Source organism: Sander lucioperca, chromosome 24 (assembly GCF_008315115.2).
Source record: "Sander lucioperca isolate FBNREF2018 chromosome 24, SLUC_FBN_1.2, whole genome shotgun sequence".
Classification (NCBI taxonomy): domain Eukaryota; kingdom Metazoa; phylum Chordata; class Actinopteri; order Perciformes; family Percidae; genus Sander; species Sander lucioperca.
In genome coordinates, this window is record NC_050196.1 from 7,657,562 (window position 1) to 7,684,509 (window position 26,948).

A 26,948-nucleotide genomic window follows, 5' to 3' on the forward strand; every position below is an offset into this window, starting at 1 on the left:
AGTTTGTTCTTCTTGTTTAAAAGATGCAGCTCTGGTAGATGTTTGCGATTGGTCGTGGTGCGCAAACACCGCCTCTTTTATGTGAACGCGCACGTCTCTAGATTGGAAAAACCTGGGTTGACTGAACTAGTTGATAACCAGCGTCGTGACACAGCTTATGCGGGACCGCGGTTGTTAGGTTAGGTGAAGCCGGGTAACTGAAAGAAATCCAGGACATGTTGATCTTGATTCGTAGTACAGGCCTCTGAAGTTTAGTAGGGGTGGTGATGGATATGACACATACTTTTGGTGTGGGAGACCCGGGTTCGAATCCCACTGCGATACCTCAACCAATGTGTCCCTGAGCAAAACCCTTAACCCCTAGTAGCTCCAGAGGCGTGCGACCTCTGACATATACAGTATATAGCAATTGTAAGTCGCTTTGGATAAAAGCATCAGCTAAATGGCATGTAATGTAATGTAATGTAATGTAGTACTGTCCTTGTCACTTCTGGTTCACTGTATTGTTTCTAAAAGCATTGGTGACCTTTGTATTCTACAAAGCCTTTTTAGGCTTCATGATTTTGCTCTCACTTTCAAAATGAATGTAATACCATTTGTGATATAATTTGACTGTACTTAAATTTACTGTTGCATCGTGTATTATTGTTCTAATGACATTGTTGTTACATTTATTTTTACTGTATTAAGTTTTAAATAAATCCTGAGTTCAATTATTATTATTATTATTTTTAATCCTCATCCTTTAACTCTTTACAGCCAGAGAAAGTGCATTTTTAAGCTAAAAACACAGGTTCAGGACAAACAAAAAAACGTGTGTATTCGTAGGACCTCCCTGAGCTAGATTAGGACCTGAATTAATAAAGGTCAAGCTATAGGGACAATATGTTAAGGCCAGTGCATTATTCTTCATGTAAAATAAAGAAAAGAAAGGAAATATGTTAACTGTAGCAGAGACTTCGTCTTTGGTAACAAATCACTATATGTGATTTGAATCTTAATAAGAATATTGCTGTGGGGACATACGATGCATTCATTGTCATTTCTGACTGCAGTGAAAACCTCTGGACACTAGGAGGCCCAAATAGTTTTTGTACTGTGTATGTGTGAATATATATATATATATATTTTTTTTTTTTTTTTGGAATTTGTCTATAAGAAACTAACTACATTAGTCATTGCGTTGGTCAGGGACACATCTATGGTGAGTTGAACAATTTGAAGTCGACTAATGAATATGTTGTGAATAGAATGCGCATGTCCCGGTGGAGGCGGGGACACTGGAAGTCTGTGAGCCTGACCTGTTGAGGTGGTTTCTGTTTAACTTTCACTTTCAGCTTCGTCTAACCGTTTCTCACCACTTAACGCCGGCACTAAACTATTTTTTTTAAGTTACCATACTTAGTCTATTATGTGTTTATCTTTTGTATAACGCTATTCGACATGTTTCTCTCAGTTCAGAACAGAAGCAGCGAGATGTCGCCGTCTTTGACATCCATGATATTGGCCGCTTGGTTGTGTGTTTCATTGGCTGTCGTGTCCGCAGACTCAGGTAAGGTTTATTATTTCAAGCTTACCTTTTAGCTGGCTTGTTTCATACGTTTCAAAGTATCTTGTTGTGGGTTATAATGGTGCATGTGTGCAAAGTGTGTCGCAGTATGGTAGTGTCCCAAATCCATGGCCCCACCCAGTGGTAAACAACAGCATACAGCTATAACTAACTTAAGTTAAACCAGATTTACTGTATGCCAACTAATATCAACTGTCAACAATACAAAGTGCATGAGGGCGAGGACTTGAAATAATAATAATAATGTAGCAATTTAACATCATTGAAATGTGAAAAATAGAAACAGTAGTGCACCATAAAACAGTTAGTATGCCTAATAGTGTACTAGAATAGCGTACTGTACAGTGGAACAGAGTATATAATTGCTGAGTGGTTATATGTACAATAGAAAAATAGTTGTGAATATAATGTGCATATAATAGTTAGGAACTGAGCAGAATACAATAGAGTATATTGAGTAAAATGAAAAGGAATTGAAATGTATAGTATGGGGAAAATATCAGTATACATAAAACAGTTATGAAAAGAAAAGAAGAGAGCAGAAGAATAGAGTAGAAATAGAACAGTTAGGAATCAAATAGAATACGAGGAGCGGAGCGTTACAACAGTTAGGAATAAAATAGAGCAGAAGAGGTTAAAGGTAGAATAGTTAGGAATAAAATAGAATAGAGCAGAAAAAAGGCAAGGTAGAAAAGTTAGGAATAGAAGAGAACACTGTTCAATAGAATACAATTTAGCCGAAGAGATTAGAGAAGAAGCAGTTGGGACTAGAAGAGAGTAGAGCTGGGGCAGTTAGGACTAGAATAGAGCAAAAGAGATTAGAGATAGAACAGTTAGGAATAGACTAGAGCAGAAGAGATTAGAGAAGGAACGGGTAGCAATAGAGTAGAGCATCACTAAAACTATTTTAACAAAACTGAGTGTATTTTACATGGACATAGGATTATTACAGTTCCATTTCATGTTTTGAAAATGTATACTCCATTAATATAGGTCTAAATGCTCCCTGTGTCTAAAAATACTGGAATGGACCTTTTAAGAAACACACTTTGTGTACATTTTTAAAATTTAAAACCCTCCAAATTCCCTTATAAAGTTACCATAGAAATTACCTGAGGGTACTTACCCCCACCTAACAGATTAGTCTGTCAAATGTCATAAAATTGTGAAAATTGGGGCCTAAGTGACATCCCTTAAATTGCTTGTGTTGTCGGACCAACAGTCCAAAATAACCAATTGGTGCTTAAAGGCAAGAGCTTAAAGGTGCAGTAGGTAAGCCTTATAAAACTAACTTTCTGTCATATTTGCTGAAACTGACCCTATGTTCCTGTAGAACTACATGAAGCAGGTCATGTCAAGCTCCTCTGGCACCACCTACAGTCTGTAGTGCGATTTGCAAAAATCCACAGCTCCCTGTTCAGATGCACCAATCAGGGCCGGGGGGGGGGTCTAACTGCGTGTCAATCACTGCTCATGCACACGCATTCATTCTCCCTTGTGGGGGGGGAGGGGCTTAGGAGACCGTTTTGGGCTTTAGTGGAAAGGGAGGGAGGGACTGAGAAGTTGTCGATGTTCAAATTTTTTGGCTAAGTCCTGGATCTTCACAATCCTACCTACGGCACCTTTAATCTTCATCACCTATAAAGCCCACTTAAAGATGTTTACGAAAAATTGGCGCACTGAGCTTTTTTTTTTTTTGTCCCTGCAGAGATTCCACTCTACAAAAAGGTGGGCGATGACGTTGTCCTCAAACCGGGTACTACCTCTGGTACCATCACCAACATCATGTGGAAACATGGTCCTAACATCGCCATCCAGTGGGATGGAACGGAATTTGATTATTATCGTCAGTTCAAAGGTATACTTAGCCGAGTTCAGCTCACTGTCTTTGCTTGTCTGTGGGATCAAATATGTGCTTCACTCAAAGGTGTTTTGATCGATTCATGCTAAATGGTACAGTGGTGTGAGTTCCAGACTGTTGAGAAGCTAATACCATCCATTGTTGGCGTTTGTTTAAAGTACGCAGTAGACTGAACATTACAAATGGAGAGATGACAATCACGGGACTGACTCGAACCCACAGTGGATTGTACACGCCGGAAATCAACGACGTGACGAAGAATGCAACTCATCTCATCGTCATCGGTAAGTGCATGAATTACACACAGTTTAGTCAGGCCGATCAGTGTGGAGGTTGTGTGTTTCCCTGAGTTGAATTCCTGATGTGATTAAATCTGGTAAAATTGGAATAAGAAACTGAAAAAGCAACTCTGATGGCCTATTTCTAATTGTTTTTTTCTGCAATAACATAACAGCTCCCGTTCCTAAACCCACTGTTGGTAAATCAAACTGTGGTGCTGAGAAGACCAGCTGTATTTTGACCTGTGAGGGTAACACCACAGACGCTGAGCCAGTCACCTACAGGTGGAAGTCAGATAGCGATGTGACAAGTTCATCTAAGGAGCAACTCATTAATAAGGTTTGTCTCTGTTGGTGGGATGCAACGTGCAATTTCTAAATCCACAGTTTTATTTTCTAAAGCCGCTAGGGCTGGGCAATATATCAATATTATATCGATATCGTGATATGAGACTAGATATCATCTTAGATTTTGGATATCGTAAAATCGTAATATATTAAGTGTGGTCTTTTCCTGGTTTTGAAGGCTGCATTAGAGTAAAGTGATGTCATTTTCTGAACTTACCAGACTGTTGTAACTGTTCTATTCTTTGCCTTTACACACTGTCATTAAATCGGCATTTCTGATGATTATTTATCAAAAATCTCATTGTGTAAATAATATTTTGTTAAAGCACCAATTGTCAATCCTACAATATCGTTGCATTATTGACATTAAGGTATTTGGTCAAGAATATTGTGATATTTGATTTTCTCCATATCGCCCAGCCCCAAAAGCCACCTACACACGATAGGCGGCAAAACCGCTTTGCGCTGGCGTCGCACACCGCTCGGATTTGCCGCTTTTGCGCTGAGCTTGAAGTTCAAATTATTTCAACTTTAACCTAGTTGCCGCTGAACTTTCGAAAGCGCAACCAACGAGGTAACAGCTGTACGTGACGTAGCCAGAAGCGACACATAATATACGGTATCAGAAAGCGGCCAAACAATGGAAGAAAAGGATCATCCTCTGTGTCTCGGAATTCCCTGAACTGTACGACACCTTTTTAAAGACTCATCACGGTCTCAGCAGGAAAACGTACGCATGGCGTAATGTCAGCAGGCCGATGGGATTACCAGGTGGGTGAATAGGCATAACGTATATTGACAAACTTGTCGTTACCTAGCAACGGGAAACAGCTTCCTTGCCGCTCTCGATGATGTATACCTGCGCTGCGATTTGCTCTCTGCGCTTTGCTCTCTGCGCCCTACCTAGCGGCGCACAGAGAGCAAATCGCTTAACAGTGTACATTTCTTCTCAATGAAGTACAAATAACTTGAATTGACCTGGTAATGCATTGAAATAGTCAGTAATGTTCATCAACATAAATCCTCACTTTTAAAGTACTGCAGCCGGCTATTATAGCCTTCAAACACAAATTATTCATAAGTTACAGTAACCTGGTATCGTCATAGAAAGAATGGTAACACTTTACTTGAAGGTATCTACATAAGAGTGACATGACACGGTCATGACACATGAACCCTAACCCTAACCCTAACCCTAACTTGTCATGACAAAAACCGAATGACACTTAATGACAGAAGCATTATGTCATAAACGTTTATGACAGATAATGTTTATGTCACGTTCGTGACAGTGTCATGTCACTCTTACATAGATACCTTCAAGTACAGCGTAACCGAAAGAATTTAGTACAGTTGAAGTGTACGTAAAATGCAATTATTCTCACATTAGTGTGCAAATAATCGCATGTTGTCAAATTCAGTCTCTCAGTTATGATTTGTCAACACATTTACACGCAGGGGGTGACATACAGTAGGTACACCAGGTGTGTGTGTATAAATGTGTGGTATTACTAACTATTTCACGCTACTTCTAGGGCAACAGTTCTAGTATAAAAGAGTTCCGCTGTGAGCTGGAGAATCCAGTCAGCCAGATGAGCAGCGACCCTATCTCCAACCCTTTCATCTCAAAACCTTGTGAGGAACTGTCTCATCCAATTTCAACCCAAAATGTCCTCTTTGTAATATACGCTGAAAAAGCCCACTTATTGCTGCTTTTGTCACTCGACAGCACCCAAAGAAGAACCAAACGTTTCCAAAGGGCTCATAGTCTTCGTGGCTCTGCTGTTTGTTGTACTGCTGCTGGTTGGCATTCACAGATGTAAAGCAGGTGAAAACTCAAGACGCTGTAAATGTTTATCAATATTAGTAACATTGATAATAGCATCAAATGAAGCACATGTTGTTTATGATTTGTCTGCATTTGTGTATTTTATAATAGTCTGAATAATAATGAGAGAAGTATGAAGTCTAAACCACTGTGTGTGATTGCCTCTAGGAATGTGGTTCTTCCAAAAAGGTAAGACATCTTTTAAATCAATGAAAAGGTAAACAAATAAATAAAAATAAATAAAATTGTACAGAGTTTTGAGAAAGAGCAGTGCAAGTGTGGGAATTATTGTGTAGTGTATGCCCATTCTCTAGGGATTGTCTGAAAAAGGCATTCTGGGAATTCTCATGAAGTACAGTAGAATTTAGTCCATATCCTTGGCTTTCCACTTCCAGGATTGCTCCGGTGCCGCAGGAAATTCCAGCGGATGCATGTATTTTCCGTTTCCTTCCGCTTTCTTTGTGTTGGAGTTTTAAATTCGGTAGATTAATGAGGACTATGGTTAACTGCTCCTCAGATCTCTGCAGGGTAAATCCAGACAGCTAGCTAGACTATCTGTCCAATCTGAGTTTTCTCTCGCACAACTATTTTGCAGCGGCTCTGTGCGGAGCTTAGCACCGCCCATGACGATTCTGATTGGTTTAAAGAAATACCATTAAGCCGGAGCACGCTTTCCTCCCATCCCCGAATGCTGTGTGGAGTAGCCAGACCCTCCTTCAGAGCGCTGTGGAGGAGGGTCTGGCAAAGTGAGACTAAGTCGTTTTTGAGAGAACTTACTGATTATTGATTTTTATCAAAAAATGTGAATTGCAACATTTCATCAGAAGCAGACAGGGCAAACATTGACCTGATTGGATGAATGTTTACTGTGAAAGTTGCGCGACATAATGAGATTACTGGGCTTTCCTGTTTTAAGTAAAAAGAGATAAATGCTGACTTTCTTGACATATTATCTGCTGTAACTCCCTGCAGAATCCATGCCATGGCAAAAAGGTCAGTAACTTCAATTATTTATACCTAGTTATGCCTTTAAAAAAAAATCAAACAGCCTGGACCTTTACATGTATAACAACAGACTTCTCCTGTGCTGTATTTTCTATTATTGTTGCTGCCCTGTTGTCCTCCACTACAGACTTCTGGCGGAAGCAGCGCAGTAGAGCATGTAAGTTTCAGCCACAGTCTGTTTTATGTATTTTCTAACTTTTTATTATAATGAAAAAGTTGACATCCATACGTCCGTTTCATTAAAACAGCAAGAGATGCTGTATCTAATGGCACCACAGCTCAAGAGAAGGGACAAAAAGACGGTAAGATACTGGAAAATAAATGTCATCATTTACTTTATATGCACTTACATATTTTATTACTTTATTATCACTTAATTATATGTGTCAAACTCAAGGCCGTGGGATTTTTGGGATTTCACGTTAGAGGATTTTTTGGGTGGGATTTGGCAATAGATTTTGGCCCGCCTATAGTTGTGCACCAAACCAAAAACTGTTTTTCAAACTGATATTATGCTGACTTGCCGACTTTGAGACTCAGAAATTCCCCCAGAAGCAGACAGTTTTCACATTCAGGCTGTGAAACAGGTTGTTGTGAGTCGGCTGTGTGGTAGCCTGCTTGTTTTGCTGACTTTTTAAGGGCTTTATGTCGACAAAACTGTAAGCGAGAAGCCTACATAGGACGTGAAATTATACAGTCAAAGATGTTTGCGTTTACACCCGACAGCAACAATATAGAACTAACTAATACTGTGTAACCAAGTTAGCATTGGGTGACACTGAATTCTTTTCTTTTTGTCGTTTGGCAGAGGAAACACCGATGACGTAGGCGGCCAACCGTCAGTCAGAACGTGTCAGGTGGAAAACTAGACCATCCGCGGTGAAGCTGAAACGTTTCAGGAAATCTAGAAGTGCACATGGGATCGGTCTATTCTCTGTTAACAACACTAGTGTTGTTGGCTCCAATGCCTCAAAGCTAGAATTAATAATACAGCAAAGAGAAGAGTGAAAGTATCTTGAGGCTCATTTTCAAAACATATATTTTAGACACAAAACTGACCAAAAGTGGGTATGAAGGCATGTTAAAGACTATTGGAAAGGCATTTTTTTTTAAGACTGGCGTTGTGCTGCTCGTTTTAAACAAAATATATGAGTTTAGCCCAGTAGCTATTACCTGCTGGGATCTACATTAAAGCGTAACTCTTGCTAAAATGCAACCTAGGGTCTTTTTGTGAATGTACCCGAGTCAAACTTTCGTTTAAAAGCATATTTAGGACGGAATCGCCACTTTTAAGATTTACCGTATTTTTGTTTTTCGGTCAAATGGCCTTTTGAATGGGAGTGCTAGGGGCACTTTTATGCTAGCCTCAAAATAGCTATTTTTAAAACACTAAGAAGGCTCGACACAACATGAGACTTTGCTCTAAGTATCACCAGGGGCTCTACACCTTAACGAAAGCATTGACAACATTGTTTGTGTACACAGAGTTTACTAAAAAGAGAGGTTTTGAGCAACTCACTGTAGCTGTTGTTCTTCCGGTCGCCGTCTATCGAGCCAGTCAAAAATAGTCAAGGGAGCGTAAAGATGGAAAGTTCCTAAAGCTCAGTTCCATATAAATGCACGAATAATTCGTTGTTTTGTCGTTAGTGAAACACAATATTGACCTTATAGTTGAAAAAGTAGCCTCATATAGGAATGACCTCCTATGGAGTCCGTTCATTCGCATTCGGAGATCGCCTACTTTTGACTGGGAAAATGGCAGATAGTATAAACAACTGTTAACGAGAGTTGCTCAAAACCTCTCTTTTTAGTCAACTCTGGGTACACAAACAATGTTGTCAATGCTTTCGTTAAGGTGTAGAGCCCCTGGTGATACTTGGAGCAAAGTCTCATGTTGTGTCGAGCCTTCTTAGTGTTTTAAAAATAGCTATTATGAGGCTAGCATAAAAGTGCCCCTAGCACTCCCATTCAAAAGGCCATTTGACCGAAAAACAAAAATACGGTAAATCTTAAAAGTGGCGATTCCGTCCTAAATATGCTTTTAAACGAAAGTTTGACTCGGGTACATTCACAAAAAGACCCTAGGTTGCATTTTGGCAAGAGTTACACTTTAAGTCTTGTGTATTATAAGACACTAAGAAGGGACATATTTAAGTTATTAATCATGATATAAAAACGACTACAGTTGCAGTGCAGAAATGAATAGCCCAGAATGTAATTAAAAAAAACAACCTTTTAGACTTGAAGCAGATCTTCCTGACATTTTTTTTCTAGATTTTCCAAAGAGGCAATGAGGGGGCCTCAAAGCTTAGACGGGAAGTTGCTCCTTCCTGTGACAGGCGGCGTCAGCATACCTGACAACGACCTCTAGCTCATTAAAACAAGCAGGTCTGGTGTGGATGTATGCAGTCTCACAGTGTTAGAGAAGAGCTAGGGCAGCGTGGGGAGGAACAGGACTGAAAGCAAAAGGGGAAAAAAAGAAACGCCATTGTTTGGTCTGGGCCGCCAGCTCTACCAACAGGCAAGGCATTGTTACAGTTGTTTACTGCTGACTCCTCAGCGACGGCTACTAGGTGTGTTGTAAAGAAAATATTGCGAGGGTTCAAGTTTCAAATTTTTATTTTTGTCATGTTTATTATCACTTCCCAGATCGTATTTACTCCTCTACATACAGTATGTGATTGTTTGTATTTGAATGTGTATTCTACTTTAAATTGTGGGAGGACAGAGTTGAAATGTTTGGTTTCGTGGCTTTCCGACGCACTGTGTGTGTGTGCGCGTGTGTGTGTGTGTGTGTGTGTGTGTGTGTGTGTGTGTGTGTGTGTGTGTCTGTGTGTAGATGCAATAGATGTGTGTTTAAAATGAATGACAGGTGTGTTTTTGCACTTCACGTTTCTTCTTTTTTTGTAGTTTTAAATATGTTGCACTTCAATACAGCTAAAATATTAGGCTTTTGTTTACAAAAAGGCCCACTTTCAATGGTCAAATTAGCCTTTGCAATATACTAACTGAGGACTTTCAGATGATTGCAGTGATTTGTGACACTCGTTTTTATTGTAACACATAAAGCAGCACTGCTTAAGGATAAGTTGTGACTCCGACATTTATAAGTTGTAAAAAGTTCTATACGCTCCAAAGTTTCCACAAAATGCACCGAGTTATTCATACCCTGTTAGCTTTTGTTTTAGGATATACATTATGTATAAATGAAGTGTTTTATATGGGCTGTACTTAATAAAAGCAACAAAACACCAATGTCTTCTTCTTTCCAAGAGGAAAATAAAGCAATAAATTAGATATTCATGTTGTAGCTGAAAATGAATACAGATAGTCCAGAAGTTGAACCACTTGAGGGCAGCAAGTGAACAAATTTCACTAGTTATTGATGAAATAACTGAGTCACGTTTACTGTGGGTTAGAGCACCATTTTAAAACTGCATGCAGGGAGAAGCAGCTGCAGCCTTTCAGAGGAATAGTGACAGTGTCTTTCTGATGATTACATAAATATAGAACGGATTGTAACGGGCAGGTAGAGGACATATACAGAGACCTAGCAAACGTTTGTATCAACTAGCTGCATTGTCTCTAGTCTGCACACGTTACTTAACGTGAACCTACTGTATAGTCCTATTCCCTTCACTTTATGGGCCAGTTTTCCCTTTGCAAGCTTAAGAGTACAGGCTGCTTAAATATACTTTTAAAATAACTGAGCAGCATTTAGGGCTCAGTTTGATTTTCTACAAATCAAATTCAGTTGTTTTACTTTTTCTTAAAAGTTAAGATGAAACGGGTTTTAAGGTATATGGTGAAGCAGTTCTTTTCCCAAGTGGTTTTACAATGTTTCAATACGCTCCCGGTGAAAGTATTCAAATGTAATAATGGCAGCCAATTGAATCACAGCCAAACAAAGGTCCACATTTACAGTATACAATCTACACTAAACATATTCAACTTCAACGCAAGTACATAATCTGGTGCAAATGCAACAGTGAATGAGTGATCATCTGGGTGTGCTGCCAAGTCACTGTGTACTCAAAAGGACGTCAGGGCTAAAGGGCAACAGCGAATTTGGCAAACTGCTAGATACAATTCTGACTTAGATTATCATCAGTCTGCTGTGTCTTTTCTTGATTTGTAGACATACAGTTAAACACGGAGCACTTCCAGAAGGAGAACCCAGGTTTTGTACACGTTGTCAGACTAGAACTAGATTTATACCGGAGGGAGTTCGTCACGTGTTCAGCTAAAACCGACCTACTAAGAAACGCAGAAAAACAAATAATCAGAGGGCTCTTGGTCTTCATGCTGTGAGCGGCAACTGCAGCTGACCAAACAACTCTATTAAATCTAGTACCTCATAAAACTGTATGTTTTAACTCATAAAATCTCAATCTGGTTGCAAAGATTTCAGCTGCAAAAATCCCTGGACTCAACAATGTATCAATAGTTAAATATCAGGGGAAATATGTATGTTAACCTATGGTATATAAAATGTTTAAAAAAGATCAAGGAGCTTTTTAATCCACCAAACGTAATTTATTTGTGAATACAAAATAAACATCCGATTAAAGTCAGGTTTTTCTTTTTACAGCATTCAGACAGATTCACAGTTACATTTTTATCGCAGCAATTATTTCAATCAAGTTTAAAAAATATCTTCTTCTTAATGTAAGTACAATCCAACTCAAACCTTAGTCACTACTCTTGTGTCTATTGTAAGAAAGATCCCCTGCTGAAAGCAGATGGACGTTTTATGTTTGCACTGGAGATCTTGTTTGGACCTGAATACACACAGTGAAAAATAGAGTCAAAGGCAGCAGTACTGCTGACAGGTGCTTTGTCATCCTGTCACCTGACATACTGCTGAAAATCAAAACTGAAAAGAAATATCACATTTGATAACCAACTTTAGTGGTGTGCATTTAGATTATCAATTGTCAATTAAGCATGCATCTGTGTAAACTACTTCCACATGTGATTTCTCCAAAGCAACGCATTCTGCAAGGTATCAAATAGGGATAACTCAAACATATTCTGATGCTGCTAAATCACAAAGAGCGACTTTAGCAGCATAAATTACATTACATAACGCACTGCATAAAATCTGCAGTTTTCAGCTTCAAATAAACTGATAAAATCGGATAAATCTAATTATACCAATGAGATGTGAAATGTGATTATTATCAATGCAGAAAGGAAACCCTGTATCTTAAAGCAATTTATACTAATATGGTCTCGTTTTTTTCTCAAAATGGCACAAACACATAACTATCAAACTGTAATATTACAACAGGAGTGTCAATTAAAAAACTAAAATCCGTCAAACCAGAAAAAGTATCATCAGTGGTGTAGTCTACGTGATACGCAGGTATACGCAGTATACCCACTAAGAAAGCTCCAGGAGTTTCACATACCTACTTAAAAATGCCTAATGACACGCAACGACATACTTTCTGTTATAGTTTTGCTATATTTTGAATTGTCATCTTGTGTTTTTCTTCTTAACATAGGCTAAATAAAAGGTATTTCCACCGTAAATTGGTGCATAAAAGTGTATCTGAATACAGGAAATGAAGTCGTTGATGATCAAAACATCCCTGGGGAGGACACCCAGACCCCCCCCCCCCCCCCAATATATATACAGTACAGTATACCCACTACAATACATTAGACTACACCACTGAATATCATGAAGTAATACTTAGAGGTCACATAGTAATCATGAACCATTGTTTGAATCACTGAAACAGGACAGTTCAGGATGTTAGAACTGAAAGTCACTGTTTTCTGTACAAAATACACAAAAAAAGAAAAGGCAAAGTTCTGGCCATTCCGTGAATGGTCCCTCTCTGTGTTTAAGTTGATTTGTCTCAATATGAAAGCCTAGTACTACTTAGTGCTTTGTGTTAAATAAAAAAATAATAAAAAGTAGAATTTACTCTTCTCAGTTACAGCATCTGATCATCAAAAACTAAAACCAAACTGTCCCAAGACGTCGGACACAAGACGCCTTTCTGCCTGGTGTTGTGCAGGAGCTCCAGGTGTCAGAGGAGGCACTTCTATAATTAAGGCTCAGCGGCTAACACTAAAACCACTCCATCACCAATTAGAGCATTAAAGGGATTGATCCCGTTGAGTCTGAAGAGCTTAGCAGCAGAAACTGTGATCTAGACGAGATACTGATAGAAGACTGTTTAAGGCGGGACACGTTTCTTGTCACTCTGCTTTGGCACTTTTGCCGTTCGATAAAGGTTCCGCCTCCGAATCTGCGGCCACGGGGCTGAGCTGCGTGGGCGCCGCCTGCTCCTTGGCCCCGCCTCCTTCCCTGGGCTGTTTTCTATAGTGACGGATGATGACCACAGCGGCACAGACAAAGTAGACGACGGTGAGAATGACAAAGTAAACAAAGTACACCAGGAACTGTAAGAAAGAAGAAAAAAAGGAGACATCTTAAAACCTGACTCAAGACATGTAAGACAATTCAGTCATAAAACACTAATGGAGGATGACCAAAGTTCATTCCCCTACACATAAATTGAGTATATTTTTTAAATAATAGGTAAAAATACTGGGGTGTAAATAACAAATTGCATTAAATAATATTAAAAACATGTTTCATTTCACTTCATCTCAGTATCTGTTGAGCAAATATTGCAGAAAAATTCCAGTTAAATGTTGCCCAAGTTTTTACATACACAGGTGGAACTAATCACATCAATGATGTCTCTATTCCAGCAATTAGTTGTTGTTTGTTACACCTGTTTGACAATTCAGAAAGTCTCCTGTAAGAAAAGATCTATTCAACTTTCCTTTTACTGTATTTTCCCCCTGGTCTTATATCCTCTTTAAAAAGGAATTTCTGTATGTAAAGCACTCAGCAAATGTATAAATTGTGAGATATAAATAACTTGCCTTTCCCTAGAGCGTACTGAGATAATCCTGGCAGGTATCACGGCACACTATCTTCCCACTGGTTGTTCTGCATGGCTGTCAGGCTGGGTAGGCAGGGCTTACTTATGTTGAGCTTACACCAGACGACTTTTCAAGCGATTCCACTGTCGCAGACAAATCTTTCAATACTGGAATGAAATCCTGAGAGTCTTGCTAAAGTTGGGCCGTGCTCCAGTCGTCTCAATCGTTTAGTGGGATGGTGGTCATAAAAAACGCAGTCCGAGTCAGTCTTTTTCTCATCTTGACGTTCCGACAAAATCAAACTTGTTTGATATTATCTTAAGTTTTAAGGTCTGGTAGTGAAGTTACATCAGGTGAACATTGTCAACAACCAGTGGGTGTGCTGCCTCCAGCACCAGACAGGAAGCAGCAAGTGGCTAGAGCCAGTGTTGTTTATAGTTGCTATAGCCCACGCTAAGCTAAACGCTAAAGAGGGAAAGTTGCCGATATTCAACCCTTCTGAAGCGTGTCATCCAACGGGAGTTTTACCGGTGGATAAACGCAGACCTCTGGGTCCTGCTGCCATTCATCTGCATGTACAGCAGAACAGAAAATCTGCAAACTTTCCCTTAAAGGACAAATCCGACGCAAAATTAACCTAGGGGTTAATTACATTATGTGTACCGAGTCGACCGATGTTTTCATGCTAAAAAACTGGTCACATTCGATTAGCATGAAAACATATCCCAGCCGGATTTGTCATTTAAGTTACCAGCTAACGCTAGCGGTAGCTAGCTAGCTTGGTTCCATTTTTCAAAAAAAGTCTAGTTATAATAATAAGCTAGTTGTTATAAGTTAATAATAACTAGGCTGTGGTAAACAGGTGGTGTTTCAGGAGTTTTTTTAAAAATGTCCAGGGATGTAGCATTTTGGATATCTGCAGGGAGGGTGTTCCAGAGGGGATGGGGCTACAATGTGTGAGCCTGCCAGATCCCCAGTCTTTACGTATTCTGACAGTCTTTAACGTTAGATGTGAGCTGATTGTCTTTAGATGAGAGAGGGTGTCAGACTTTAGTCTTTTCAAAGTCTGTTCAAAGTCTTGTAGTGTATGGTAGACATTAGTCACAAAGCCACTGTTAGTATACAACAGGGCCTATTGAAGACAGTTGTGAAAAATCAGGACAGGATGTTTCTGAGTGCCACGAAGAAGGACGGTTGAGGGCCCCTATTTCCCCAATAAGTTGTGTCAAAGTTATTGTCTGCGTCTTTAAATGTCTACAAAATGAACTGTCATATGAGCACCGACGCTAACCAGTGTCGGACCACGGAGAGCAAGCTGATGGAGTGACGGATCGGAGCAGCGTTGGGACAGCGAGGCGACAGGCAGGCCTAGTCTCCTTACCTTTAGCCTGGCAACGCTTACTGTATCTCTGGGGATTCATACAGTATGTGCACGGGCAGCCAAGCCCTGGAAGTCCTAGACCAGTGTTTTCCCAGGGTTGTGGTTATGCCGTAACACAGGAAACACAGCCAGGGAGGAAACCCAGCCAATGCTTTGAGACAAGCTGCCAGGCGTTCAAAAATATTCAATACCGGTTCCTAAGCAAAACTTTTTTTCGATACCAATTTTATAAAACAAAAAGAAATTACAACATTACGGCACAAATCGTATTTATTTTTCAGCTCCTACTACGTGAGCCCCGTCTCTGTGCTTAACGTAGAGTTTTTCCTGTCTGCCTCTGCGCCGTGTAACGTTAGATTGAAATTGGATATTGAATGGCGAGGCATTTTCGATACTCAATACTTTAGAGGCAATTCAGTCGGTGCCTTAAAAAGTACTGAATTCGGTACCCAGCCCTAGCGTTAAGAATTACATGAGTGTTTTACCTGAGCTTGCACGTCCAACGCCAGGCCTCTCTTGTCAGAAATGATCAGGTTGATGATGCTCTTCAGTATGGTCCCCAAAAAGGTGTTGATGCCAAACACTAAGGCACAGAGCTCCTTGGTGAGTGACGAGGCTATCTGGAAACTATGGAGAGATGATACAATGATCACCACAGGCCAGACGGGTGAGTACAACGCTCCACTTTAGGAAACTTCAAAATGTATCTGTTGCATATACGCAGTCATTGTGACTCATAGTTGTTGTAACTTCCTGCTGCACCACAGTTTCAACCGAGGATTAGGAAAACAGTTTGGTAGTTTTATTCCGAGATCAAAACATACATTTTATTTGACACTCACGTGGCAATTGGCACCAGAAACTGGTAGAAGCCTCTGAAGAGGACGTAGGCCGTGTAGCAGACCCAAATGTTGTCTGTGGTGCCCATGAGGAGCAGCAGACCTGCCTGCAGTGCAGTGATGACGCCGATGACCAGCTCAGACCAGACGTTCCACCGGATTTTCACATAGCCAGCAGTGAAGGAAGTCAACGCACCTGCAGAGAGATACAAAGCCATGAAAACTGTTCATCTGGGCCCGTGTTTATCAAGCTTCTCAAATTGCCATTTTAGTCTTAAGTGCTGAGAATTCATGAAATTTACTCCTACTTTCAAACTTAAGTATAAAAGTTATCAAATTTCTTAAAGCTAAGAATCACTCTTACTCTCCCAGTTGTTTAAGACAGCTCAAGTGCTCTCTCAAGTGGTCAGGAGTTGCCAGTAGGAGCTTGTGATGGCATTAAGGAGACAGTGAGTACGTTTACATGCACACCAATATTCCACTATTATTCCGAATATGAAAATATTCCGAATTTGATACAGGTCATGTAAACAGCATATTCCGGTTGGATATTCTGAATAAGGCCTTTTTCCGAATATAGCATTTTCCGATTAAGACGTGGGATATTCCGTTATTATTGGGGTTTTAGAGGCATTCTTTGGACATGTATACAGCACATTTGGAATATGTGTCTTAATCTGGGTTTTCACCACAGTTTATGGCCTCTTGCCTGTTTACGGCTTATGGTCAGCTCTGTGCGTTGCTATGGTTGCTATAAACAAACCAACCAGCCAACAGTTTGCAAGGCTGCAGAACTGATAAGAAGGAGAAACACAGCTACTTTTAAACATTATCAAAGACTTGGATATCAACAGGTTTTTGGATATTTGCATACATCGCTATGGATTAATACGGGCCCTGGGCTGCTACAAGTAGTCTGTATAGAGATATTGTGTAAATCAGGCGCTTAATCACTACTCTATGACTATTGTCACTTAATCACGGTGGAAAATAATGTCATGTCACCACAATCTTGTTTTTATTAACATATTACTTTCACTATAAAAAGATATACTTAAAGCAATCTGTTCTCTTATACATTACTAACTAAGTAACTTGAGGAAGTTCGGCCTGTTTTCCTCATTTACTTACTATTAGATTTTGTTTTACAACATAACTTTTTACTGCTTGCACATTATGTCCAGATTTTTTAAACAAACTGCTACCTTTGTGCTTAACAGCTGATTAAAGGCCATTTAATGACGACTGAACCTGGTGTACTGGTAATCATTAACAGAATAAGACGTGGGAAATCAAGGACTCAACCTCTTAACTACAGGTGACAGAAGTATACAGTCAGGTTACATTCTTCACATTTTTTATGTGCAAATGTGATGCTTTTTGCAGACTTTAGGGTCTGACCCAATTTTTATATTTTGGTGCTCAATGTTAACACCATAAACTGGCAAGACAAAACAGGTACACCTGCACTCAATTTCAGTTAGGTGAATATGTCAATAGAGCGATTATCTGTCTCCCACATCATCTGATGTAGGGCTTCATTCACCAGTAGAATCTGTGTGTTTTATACCACAGCAATCCATGTACTTGTGGCTAGGCCTGTCCAATTAATTGAATTTTAATCGCAATTTTGGCTCCTACTGTAGAAATATTTCTGTAATCTAGATGTGTTTATTCACAGTATTACAGTTCATTTTATATTGTGTTGCTCATTGCTGAGTTGTGTTTAGTCATGAGATGGTGGTCACAAGTTCCAGGGAGGGCACACTTGTATTCCCTGTACAATGAATAGGCTCAGACACACAAATGGTTTAGCTTTAGCTTTGATTACAGTTTATCATAGTTTAGGAACGTATGTTAGAAACTGTTTTGTACCAGACAGAGAAGTAGAACAACAGGAAATGGCTGTTATGTTGGTGTGTGTGTGTGTGTGTGTGTACGGGCAAGGAGAAAAGGTTAGGAAGAACGAGAAGACCAGACAAAAGGCTCACACCTGAGTCTGTTGTTTATGAAGATAGCAGCACCCACCCACCCACACACCCACACCCACACCCACACCCACACACACAACGGAGAGGACAGGACCCGAAGAGGAGACAATAAGAAGAGAGGGAGAGTTAGAATCGGGGTTCACAAACTTGACAGGGACTTGGCTGACCAGAGCTCCGTACATTTGATGTCTGAAGCTAGGGACACTTAGTCTCTTTTTGTGAACCCACAATTGTGTTCTGTGAACTTAACTGCTGGACTTAGTAAACTTTGTTAAACTTGAATCTATCGTCTCAGTTTTGAGCATTGAGTTCTGGTATCACAAGGAATTAGAGTGGTTAGAGTAATTGGAGTCCGATTTTTTTCTGGCCTTCGGGCCAATGGTTTTTCCCAGAATTCCCTTCACTACCGATCACAAAAACAATGTAATCGTGAAAAACAATTATTTTGCTCATTACGTTTTGCGAGTAAAAAAAATTTCACAGTTGGTGTTTTCACTGTTGATTTGTGTACCTGTTACACTGTTTTTAAGGTCAATGAGTCTAACATCTTTCCAAAAAGTCAATGAGTAATCGTGTTAATAAATAACCAATATTGACCAAAATAACTGTGATTATGCTGTTTTCCACAGTCGAGCAGCCCTACTTGTGGCATTAACAAATCGGTATAATGTGCTCTACTTTTCCATCCATGTTTGAACATTGAAGGCCATCTTCACAAACACGTTCCTTTTCTTAGCTTGAAAATTCTTTAAAAAGATCCCCTAGATTAAGAAATATTTGTGAGTTTTCAGATTAACTTTGTCTAGGAAAGCCACTATTAATGAAAAAACTTTTGAGCTTTTGATATTTTGATGCTATTAAGCACAGAGTCGTCGTCCCCATTATTTGCATCTAAATGCCGATGGCAAGTTGGAGTTGCATGCCAATGGGGGAAAAAAGCATCCAGGACTGTGAAACTGAAACCTAAGTGCTGTATGAGGACTGAGCATTAGATATTAAAAACTAAGTATTGTAGCTCCAGAAATGTCTCACTCAGCAGTGTAGAAGCTGCCTCCACTCCCCCGTTGTAAATGTTCTTGTTCTCAGCGGCCAGGGAGACTTTGCTCCACAGGATGTGAACGTAGAACAGCACCAGATAGTACCCTGTGGAGTTGAACACCCACCACAGGGACCAGAGCCTCAGGCTGGGCCTCCTAACCACGTTTCTCAACTCCAGCAGCATCTGAACAAAGACAGAATGCCTCCAGCGTGATGCAGAGCACAGGGGGGGCGCCGAGGACGAGACACTCTCTTGCTGGTTTATTTTGTCCAGTTCTGATTTGGTGGCTACTGCTGCCACTTCCTTTTGCTCCTGATTCCATGTCCGGTGGAAAAACAGGGAGCGTTTAGGCCAAGGCAGGAACAGCGTGAGACTCAGACCAAAGCTGACAAAACCCAAAGATATGGCGTTGAGGGTGTAGAAGCTGACATTTCCCAGGGATATGCACAGCTGACCCAGCACTGAGCTGGTGAACACCCCCAAGAGGACTGCGGAGCGGGAATATCCGGCCACGCGCTGGTAGAGGGCTGGGCTGACCAGGGAGAAGATGTAGGAAGAGTAGGCCACGCGGCAGGCCATGGTAACACCGTAGAAGACCTCCATCAACTGCATTTCAGTTAGGGTGGAGCCCAGAAGCAGAAGGAGCCAGATGACCACCTGGCTGACACCCTGGATGATCAGGACGGGCTTGTAGCGCAGAAGATCTGTCAGCAGGAAGGCTGGCACCAGCACCATCATGTAGGAGTACGTCAGCACAGGAGTGATCTCATTGGTCACCTGGAAATTACAGTAAAGTCAATTAAGAAATCAGTGAGGCGGATGAAAGTTCCAGTCTTAGTTTACAAAATGTGTCTCTGCAGGGAGGATACTTAGTGTATCTATTATCTACTCAGGGGCTGCACTCAAAATACTGGTAAAGAAAAAACAACAGGCTGGGATTGCCTCCACACGGCTCCCACAGACAGTTACCCAAGTTTTTTCCACGGCCACATGCACTAACATGCACGTGTGGCCAGACCGGCTATCAAAACAAAGACCAGAGAAGCTCCAATTACACACAACTCAAATATGAAGATGTCCTAATTTGATCTGATTTATAGTACAATTAATATTTAGTTGGTTTATTTTTTTTGGGCTTTTCCGCCTTTATTTTGACAGGACAGCTAGGTGAGAAAGGGGAGGGAGAGAGAGAAGGAAGACATGCAGAAAATTGTCACAGGTCGGATTCGAACCCTGGACCTCTGCGTCGAGGCATAAACCTCCTGCGCCTGCTCTACCCACTGACCAACCCGGCCACAATATTTAGGGTTTTTTAAGTGTTGGTCAAACAAAACAAGACATTTGAAGATGTGTCTGGACTATTTTTTACTATTTTCTGACCTTTTATCGACGAATCCGAGGAAAATTATTTGCAGATGAATCACTAATGAACAGTTTATGCACTACATCAGAACAAACTCTTCCCCCTTTTTAAACAAGTCCTAATAACACTTTAGTTATTTTTTAATCTTGCTTGGTAACATTATTTTGGACAACGTGTTTAGAAAAAGAAGACCATATGATAAGAACCATTGTTGCCCAGCACAACAGTAATAACACATTTGATTTCATTAAAGTAAACTGGTTCAACTGGAACAAAATCTCCCTGGCAGACACAGACTGTGTGACTTTTGTGTCACCAGGACCAGCTTTGGATTGATGAGATTGCTGGGATACACATGTGATTACAGTTGATTAATAACTTAAGTCAGGGGCAGCTTATTCATTGGAATCTGTTAAATTAAGGTCTTGATAGGATAGGGAAGTGACACTGCTTCAGATATAAACACAACAAATCTGTATGCAAGAGGTGAACTCAGCTGCCATTCTGGTCTAACAAAGAGTGTTTTTCCACACATTGTCCTATCTAGTTTAAGAGGCAAATGCTAGAAACATTTAGCAGTTATTCTTGGGGCGAGATCATTTAAATAAAAGAAAAAAAAAGAAGCTAACAAAATCTACAACATCAGTCCAGCAATGATTTTTGTAGATTTCCTAAACCATTCACAAACCTATTACACTGACCCACTTGGAGGAATGTGAACTTTGACCACAGTAAGTTGGATCAGCAGACTCCCCACAGGACATGCATTCATTTTACTGTGTATTTAGTGCTTGACTGAACGAGTCTTACAGGTTAACTTTTCTGGACAGTCTCCTGTATATGAGCCCAAAACAATGACTTGAATGTCTTCCATTTTTCATTTTGGACTTTTTTTTATCCAGTATTTACCCTGTAATAATACATTCCAAATGATTTTGCACTGGTGTCCACACAAAGACAAATATACCTGTAAGAAAAAAAACAGCACAGACTTCATTCAACACATTTCATCCTGAAGAAACCACTAACCTGCTCTCTGGTGAAGTTCTTCTCAGGGCTGAGTAGATACGGTGTAATGAAGGGCTCCCCGGGCTTTATCGATGCCATAAATCCAAAGAGGCACAAGAAAAACACGGCCCATTTCCACTTTCTGGGCTCCTCGGCTGCCTCTATGGGACCTTCGGAGGGAGACAGGCCCTCCGAAGCGAAGACAACCATCTCTACGTCTCCATCTTCGTGTCCTCCCATGTCTTCAGATGCAGGCTCCTTCAGGTCCATCTTCTTCTCCCCGTCTGATCTGTCCCCACTTTCTGCTGTGTCATCTGCTACCATTGTGTCAGCTGGACCACTCTGTGATGCAGAGTTTAAGTTTTTTTTTCTGCTGTGTCAAATCACCATGTGAGAACTTGTTTGGACGTGAAAAGCTGCCAACTTACTACTTGAAACGAGGGAACAAAAGTAAAAGCCCAACTGTTTGGGTTTCAATCAAACTGCCTTTCCATGCCAGAGAATACTGAAATGGTTTAAATTAACATTTTAACAGGGTGATGACAAGGTAGTTAAAATCCTACACACCGTTGTTGGCATGTAAGAGAAAACGTTGACCTTTGCTCTATTCCGCACTGTGACATGTTCTGACTGCAAGCTATCCAGCAGCTAGGTCTGGTGTCATTGTTAACCTGAAAAGATAACAATGTTGTCAGTTAGTCAGACTATTTTGATCCTGTGCAGAAAGCTGACATTAGAGCGGTGTGTTTTTTTTACTGTGACAGACTAGAACTCCCTGCTTGAACTCAAAATAGGACTACAATTAACTATTACTATAAATCAGCATATTATTTTCCCCAATAAATCAATTTGTTTGGTGTATTACATATGAGAAATAGTGAAAATGCCCATCACAAGTTTACATATAGCTTGTTTAGTTTGACCAGCAGTCCAAAACCTAAAACTATTCATAAAAGAGTATGAAGACCAGCAAATACTCACAGTTAAATAAACTGGAACCAGTTAGGGTAATTATTCCCATTTTGTTTTTTTTATTTTATACCTCAAACAAGTGAAATCATATGCTGCATAAATTAGGGACATGCTTCAAATAATGCATCACCTGTCTCAGCAGTGGTACTTTCTAATTAATCATATAAAAGTGAAACACATTGTGCTCCTGAGGAATGGAATATTGGCCTGAGTTAACGTTACGTATCACGATTTTTAGGGGAAAATGCAAACAAGTTACACAAGTCACTAATTGGGTAACAGCGTGTTAGCATTCCACTGCTTCACTGACCGTTGCGTTAGCTGCTAATGTGCTAAACCTGGCTGTGGTTTGGTTGTTTGTGTGTGTCACAACGACCCATACATGCGGGACATCACTTTATAGCACAATGTAATACAGGTGAGAAGTTATATCTAGCTAGCTAGCATGCTGGCTAATGGTGTACCCGTATAAAAACAATGGACTCATGTAGCTTTTGTTGCCACAACAATGAATAACACAATATCTTAAAGCGAGTAACTGACAGGCCGTGTAGACAACAACAAGCTGGCTTTCTATTACGCACAATTTTGTTGTTTATACTTTTAGGGTGCACGACATTGAGACAACGTTACGTTACATACCTCGTGTGCTCCATCTGAAGCTGCAGCGCTTAACTTATCGCTCACACTGCTCTTCTCTCATCGCATTGACAACTGGGAAATGTAGTTTTGCAGTTTTACTGCTAGCACAAGTTGATAGCACAGTGATGGCACAAGTTACTACAATTCATATTTTGTTTCACTCTTTCTGCATTTTGCAAGTGCTTTGCTCGCCATCTGTTGGACAGATAATAGTGTAACTAATACAAAAAAATATATACTATCAATCAAGTATAATAATAATTCTAATGTATATGCAGACATATGTTGTAATATAGGCCTATAATATTAAATGCATAACATGTTGTCTAACAATGTTATAATATAACATAAATGCAACTATTATTAGCCTACCAGTAGGTGTTATTATGTGATCTGAAAAAGTAGGCCTAGTAAATATTTGTTTTTGCTTAGAGTGCTGTTACAATAATAATTGGACCATTTCTTAGGGAGCACTGTTTGCAATGGTTGCAGTAAAAATATGACATTTAAATTGTTTTTTTTTTAACTTAAAACTAAATGTTAATATTATTTTCCTATTCGTAGAGGGGCTGTAGGCCTACCTGCTGCATTATTGCTCCCATTAGAGGCATCACAATTATTAAAGGTTGATGGCAAAACGATCTCACCACAATGTACATTGGTACTACAGTAGTCTAGTTCCTCATGTAGTTGCAATGGTAAAATTTCTATTTTTCTGAGCATGTTTTTCTCATCCATATTGGATTAGACATTGAAACTGAAATTCCCTTGGATGTTCACGTTCAGGTTATCCATTTCCGGCAACATGTATTGAGTTATCCCATGCAGGTTTGTTCCAAATGTTGGTATTTCATTAATTCAAAAACTCAAATGATTATTTCCACATAAGACAGATTAGGTTTTCATTATTTTATTTGTCAGAAAATACCCTGTGTGAATATTAACTAACCACAAGTCTACAAGATTAAATCAGTCAGTGCAGGAAAGATTGCATAGCCTTTTATTTCTAATGATGAACTTGTCGGAACCTGAAAACATTGAAATATGAAGACAGCAGGATTTACAGTTTATAAAACCTTTTTAGCATATGCAGTATAGGCTATAATTCATCATAATAAAACATCAGATGGATTATAAAAGCAGTGTCAGAGTGAAGGGTTGAATTGGGGGCACCTATTGTATAGACCTATTTAAAATACATGCACTCACCAAAAAGCATTTACAGAATTATAATGCTGTTCTACTCCTGAGCAAGGAAAATGGAAATAATGAGAAAAATGAAAATAGATTTGAAATCAGAGGCTTCAATAGTGGGTGTAGAGAACAGTAAATCCAATAGATGGCAGCAGTGTACCACAAATCAAAATTAGAGAATGCATGAAAATACTAAATATAGGCTACTCTTCTATTCAAAGATTTTCCAAATTTCAGATGGAAATAACTTCTTTTCTGGCTTAAAGACAAAAAAGGGAAAATACACAATCATAAACATATTTTTTTTTTTTAAATGTTAGTCTACATTGATCGATTTCAAAGAACAGCTCCGTTGCTTTCTGAGGTCTGAGATGTCGACCTGCTGAACTTTGACCCCGACATCCTCTCCTGTCTGGCTTTCCATGGAAGTAGTTGCGTCATTTTGTTCCTGAACTTCACTCCTACGAAGGCATAGAGGACAGGGTTGATGCAGCTGTGGGACAGAGCCAGGTTTTGAGTTATATACAAAGCCCTGTCCGCTGATTTCCTCAACGCACAGTCATAATTTATCAGCTTAGCCCTCAGGAGTGTTTCCACTATCAGGACTATGTGGTATGGCGTCCAGCACAGAAGAAACGCAATCACCACGGCTATGATCACCTTCATGGCCCTGTGCTTCTGGAAACCTCGAGTGCGCAGCAGCCTCGCGATGGTGACGCTGTAGCAGGCTATCATGGCACCCAGAGGGAGCAAGAAGCCAAAAATATGGCGAAACCCGCGAGTGAAACTCCTCCATGAGTAGGCGCTGCCGATGTGAAAGGATTCTTGGCACATCATCCCCTCTGAGTTAGGTAGCTTGGAGACATCGTTGAAAAGCGCAGGCAGAGCGAGGGCCCCACCAAGGGCCCAAACTGCTGCACACAGGATCCGGCTGCACATCCTCTGACGACTCCGGAGACTCTCCCTGGCGCGCACTATCACAAGATAACGATCGATGCTAATGCAGGCCAGAAAGAGGATGCTGGTGTAGAAGTTTGCTTCTTTGATGAGGCTGAGGAGCTTGCACATGAAGTCTCCAAAGATCCATCCTTCGATAGTTGCAGCGGCCCAGAATGGGAGGGTTAGGGCCATCAGACCATCCGCTATTGTCAGGTGAAACAGGTACACATCCGATGGAGTCAGCCTCTGTCTGCTGGTGCCGATCACCCACCCCACTAACAGGTTCCCAGGTATTGCCAGTAAAAAGATGGCAATAAGGATGAGACACAGGGTCAGAGCTGCTGTATGAGCCAGAGGTTCTGTCCCACATGATATCTTCTCTGGATCCGGAACGTAGGTTGTGTTGTTGTTGTAGATGGTTTCATTCAGTTCATAATTCTCAAAGCTATAGATGAGCGACATGACTATGGATGGAAAACAGATGAATACTAGTAAATTATCATAGCAGTACAAAAACACAGATTCAGCTTCTGTCATGTTTAAATGTTTGCAGAAAGAAAGCACAATTTGAAACCCTGTATATTCTGCCTCGTCTGTTCAGCAGCCTATTCACATTGTAAAGAATTATTGGACATGGACAATAGCCTGCTATACTTAAAAAGAGGGGTTAACAGCAAAAAGAGGAGCATATTACTTTTTCAAACTTTACAACTATTTACCACAATTTAGGACTGCCAAATTTGCGTTTTGCAGCTTTAAATTAAGCCTAGCTAACTTTTTCTAAACAGCAGCCATTGTGCCTACAAGTGACAGTTTGGGGATAATGATGAATAATTAAATGTAGAGAAACATAGCACAAGTAGAGAACAGGACTACCTACCATGATGACCTACTGTACTGGTCATTGGTAGCAGCAAAACCCCTGAATGTTTTAAAGATGCATTTCATTGTTTATTATTATTATTTTTTAATTATATTTTATTTTTTTTAAGTTACATAGTCTCCCTTTAATACACACTAATTTTCTATAGTTTCCACCTATAAGAATAATTTATATAAATAAATTCAGAGGCTCACCTTCTGGCCATACCTTTCAAAGATGACAACAGCTCGAAGACTAAATGTGTGCATCCCTTTAAGTATGATACAATGTGGTTTTTTTATGGGTAGTTGACCCAATGTCCCGTTTCCTTCCCCGATATGATACTGCACATGCCTGCGTCATGAACTGTTTTTGCTGCAATACAACTTTCTAACAGACATTTTATTACAGTAGGAAAAGCACAGGTGTAAATAATAAAATAAAGAAGTTAGGTCATTAGACTCACAGGAATACATGGTTAGCCTATGTGCTCCTATCCAACCAACGTTGATTCCAAAAACAGGAAATAAATACCCATGAAATAAAACCAGAGATAAAACACTTTCAGGCTCCTAAAAATTTAAATTAAACACAAATACAAAATTCTTCAGTTGAACTGGTCACACCTGCAGGTGGGGTTGCAGGTACACATTGCTTTGTTTTTAAGGGCCACAAGCCAAAAAGATTGGGAACCCCTGGTTTACAGAGTCGTAAATGATGATTTTAGCGACAACAAAAATATTGCCTTTCCAAACATTTCTAAAATATCAAAATCTCTCAAGTCTCTCAAAACCACCAATCAGCTAAAATAAAACCATTGAAAAAAGAGACACGAGAATAGTAAACAGTACAAAATAAAGTATGGCCTTTGGACTCAATATTTTTGATTTTGAACTCATTAGATGTCCCAGATAAC

At 40.0% G+C, this 26,948-nt stretch overlaps 2 protein-coding genes and 1 pseudogene across 4 annotated transcripts; 1 reads left to right on the forward strand and 2 right to left on the reverse strand.

Annotated features, from left to right (window-relative positions):
* The first annotated feature begins 1,257 nt into the window (after nucleotides 1-1,257).
* Nucleotides 1,258-7,887, forward strand: LOC116044754 (pregnancy-specific beta-1-glycoprotein 4-like). 3 transcript variants are annotated; one of them, XM_035998622.1, is made up of 11 exons: nucleotides 1,258-1,552; nucleotides 3,279-3,416; nucleotides 3,590-3,715; nucleotides 3,886-4,049; nucleotides 5,593-5,692; nucleotides 5,787-5,885; nucleotides 6,054-6,074; nucleotides 6,858-6,878; nucleotides 7,018-7,047; nucleotides 7,139-7,192; nucleotides 7,699-7,887. In XM_035998622.1, exons 1-11 carry the CDS (start codon nucleotides 1,444-1,446, stop codon nucleotides 7,716-7,718), a joined length of 882 nt encoding a protein of 293 aa, XP_035854515.1. In that variant the 5' UTR covers nucleotides 1,258-1,443; the 3' UTR covers nucleotides 7,719-7,887. The 3 variants fall into 3 exon arrangements, with proteins under 3 accessions (XP_035854515.1, XP_031148070.1, XP_031148072.1); XM_031292210.2 differs by having other exon boundaries at nucleotides 1,259-1,552; nucleotides 3,279-3,428; XM_031292212.2 differs by lacking the exons at nucleotides 6,858-6,878; nucleotides 7,018-7,047; nucleotides 7,139-7,192; nucleotides 7,699-7,887 and having other exon boundaries at nucleotides 1,259-1,552; nucleotides 3,279-3,428; nucleotides 5,593-5,702; nucleotides 6,054-6,068.
* Nucleotides 7,888-12,787: 4,900 nt separating this feature from the next.
* slc19a1 (solute carrier family 19 member 1) lies at nucleotides 12,788-23,109 on the reverse strand. The gene is made up of 6 exons (XM_031292071.2): nucleotides 23,038-23,109; nucleotides 21,445-22,094; nucleotides 19,046-19,829; nucleotides 16,026-16,218; nucleotides 15,669-15,810; nucleotides 12,788-13,310 (listed from the first exon to the last, which is right to left on the reverse strand). The coding sequence occupies exons 2-6, from the start codon at nucleotides 21,745-21,747 to the stop codon at nucleotides 13,107-13,109; spliced, it is 1,626 nt and encodes a 541-aa protein (XP_031147931.1). The 5' UTR covers nucleotides 21,748-22,094; nucleotides 23,038-23,109; the 3' UTR covers nucleotides 12,788-13,106.
* Nucleotides 23,110-23,931: 822 nt separating this feature from the next.
* Nucleotides 23,932-26,384, reverse strand: LOC116044450 (annotated as a pseudogene).
* Nucleotides 26,385-26,948: the final 564 nt, after the last annotated feature.

Coding starts and splice junctions, on each gene's coding strand:
- LOC116044754 (XM_031292210.2), top strand. CDS start 1,444: ATGTTTCTCTCAGTTCAGAACAGAAGCAGCGAGATGTCGCCGTCTTTG. Junction 3,429..3,589: donor TTATTATCGTCAGTTCAAAG/GTATACTTAGCC, acceptor GTTTGTTTAAAG/TACGCAGTAGACTGAACATT. Junction 7,193..7,698: donor AGAGAAGGGACAAAAAGACG/GTAAGATACTGG, acceptor GTCGTTTGGCAG/AGGAAACACCGATGACGTAG.
- slc19a1 (XM_031292071.2), bottom strand. CDS start 21,747: ATGGTAGCAGATGACACAGCAGAAAGTGGGGACAGATCAGACGGGGAG. Junction 16,219..19,045: donor GGCAGCTTCTACACTGCTGA/GTGAGACATTTC, acceptor ATCTCTCTGCAG/GTGCGTTGACTTCCTTCACT. Junction 13,311..15,668: donor CGTTGGACGTGCAAGCTCAG/GTAAAACACTCA, acceptor TCTTTCTTACAG/TTCCTGGTGTACTTTGTTTA.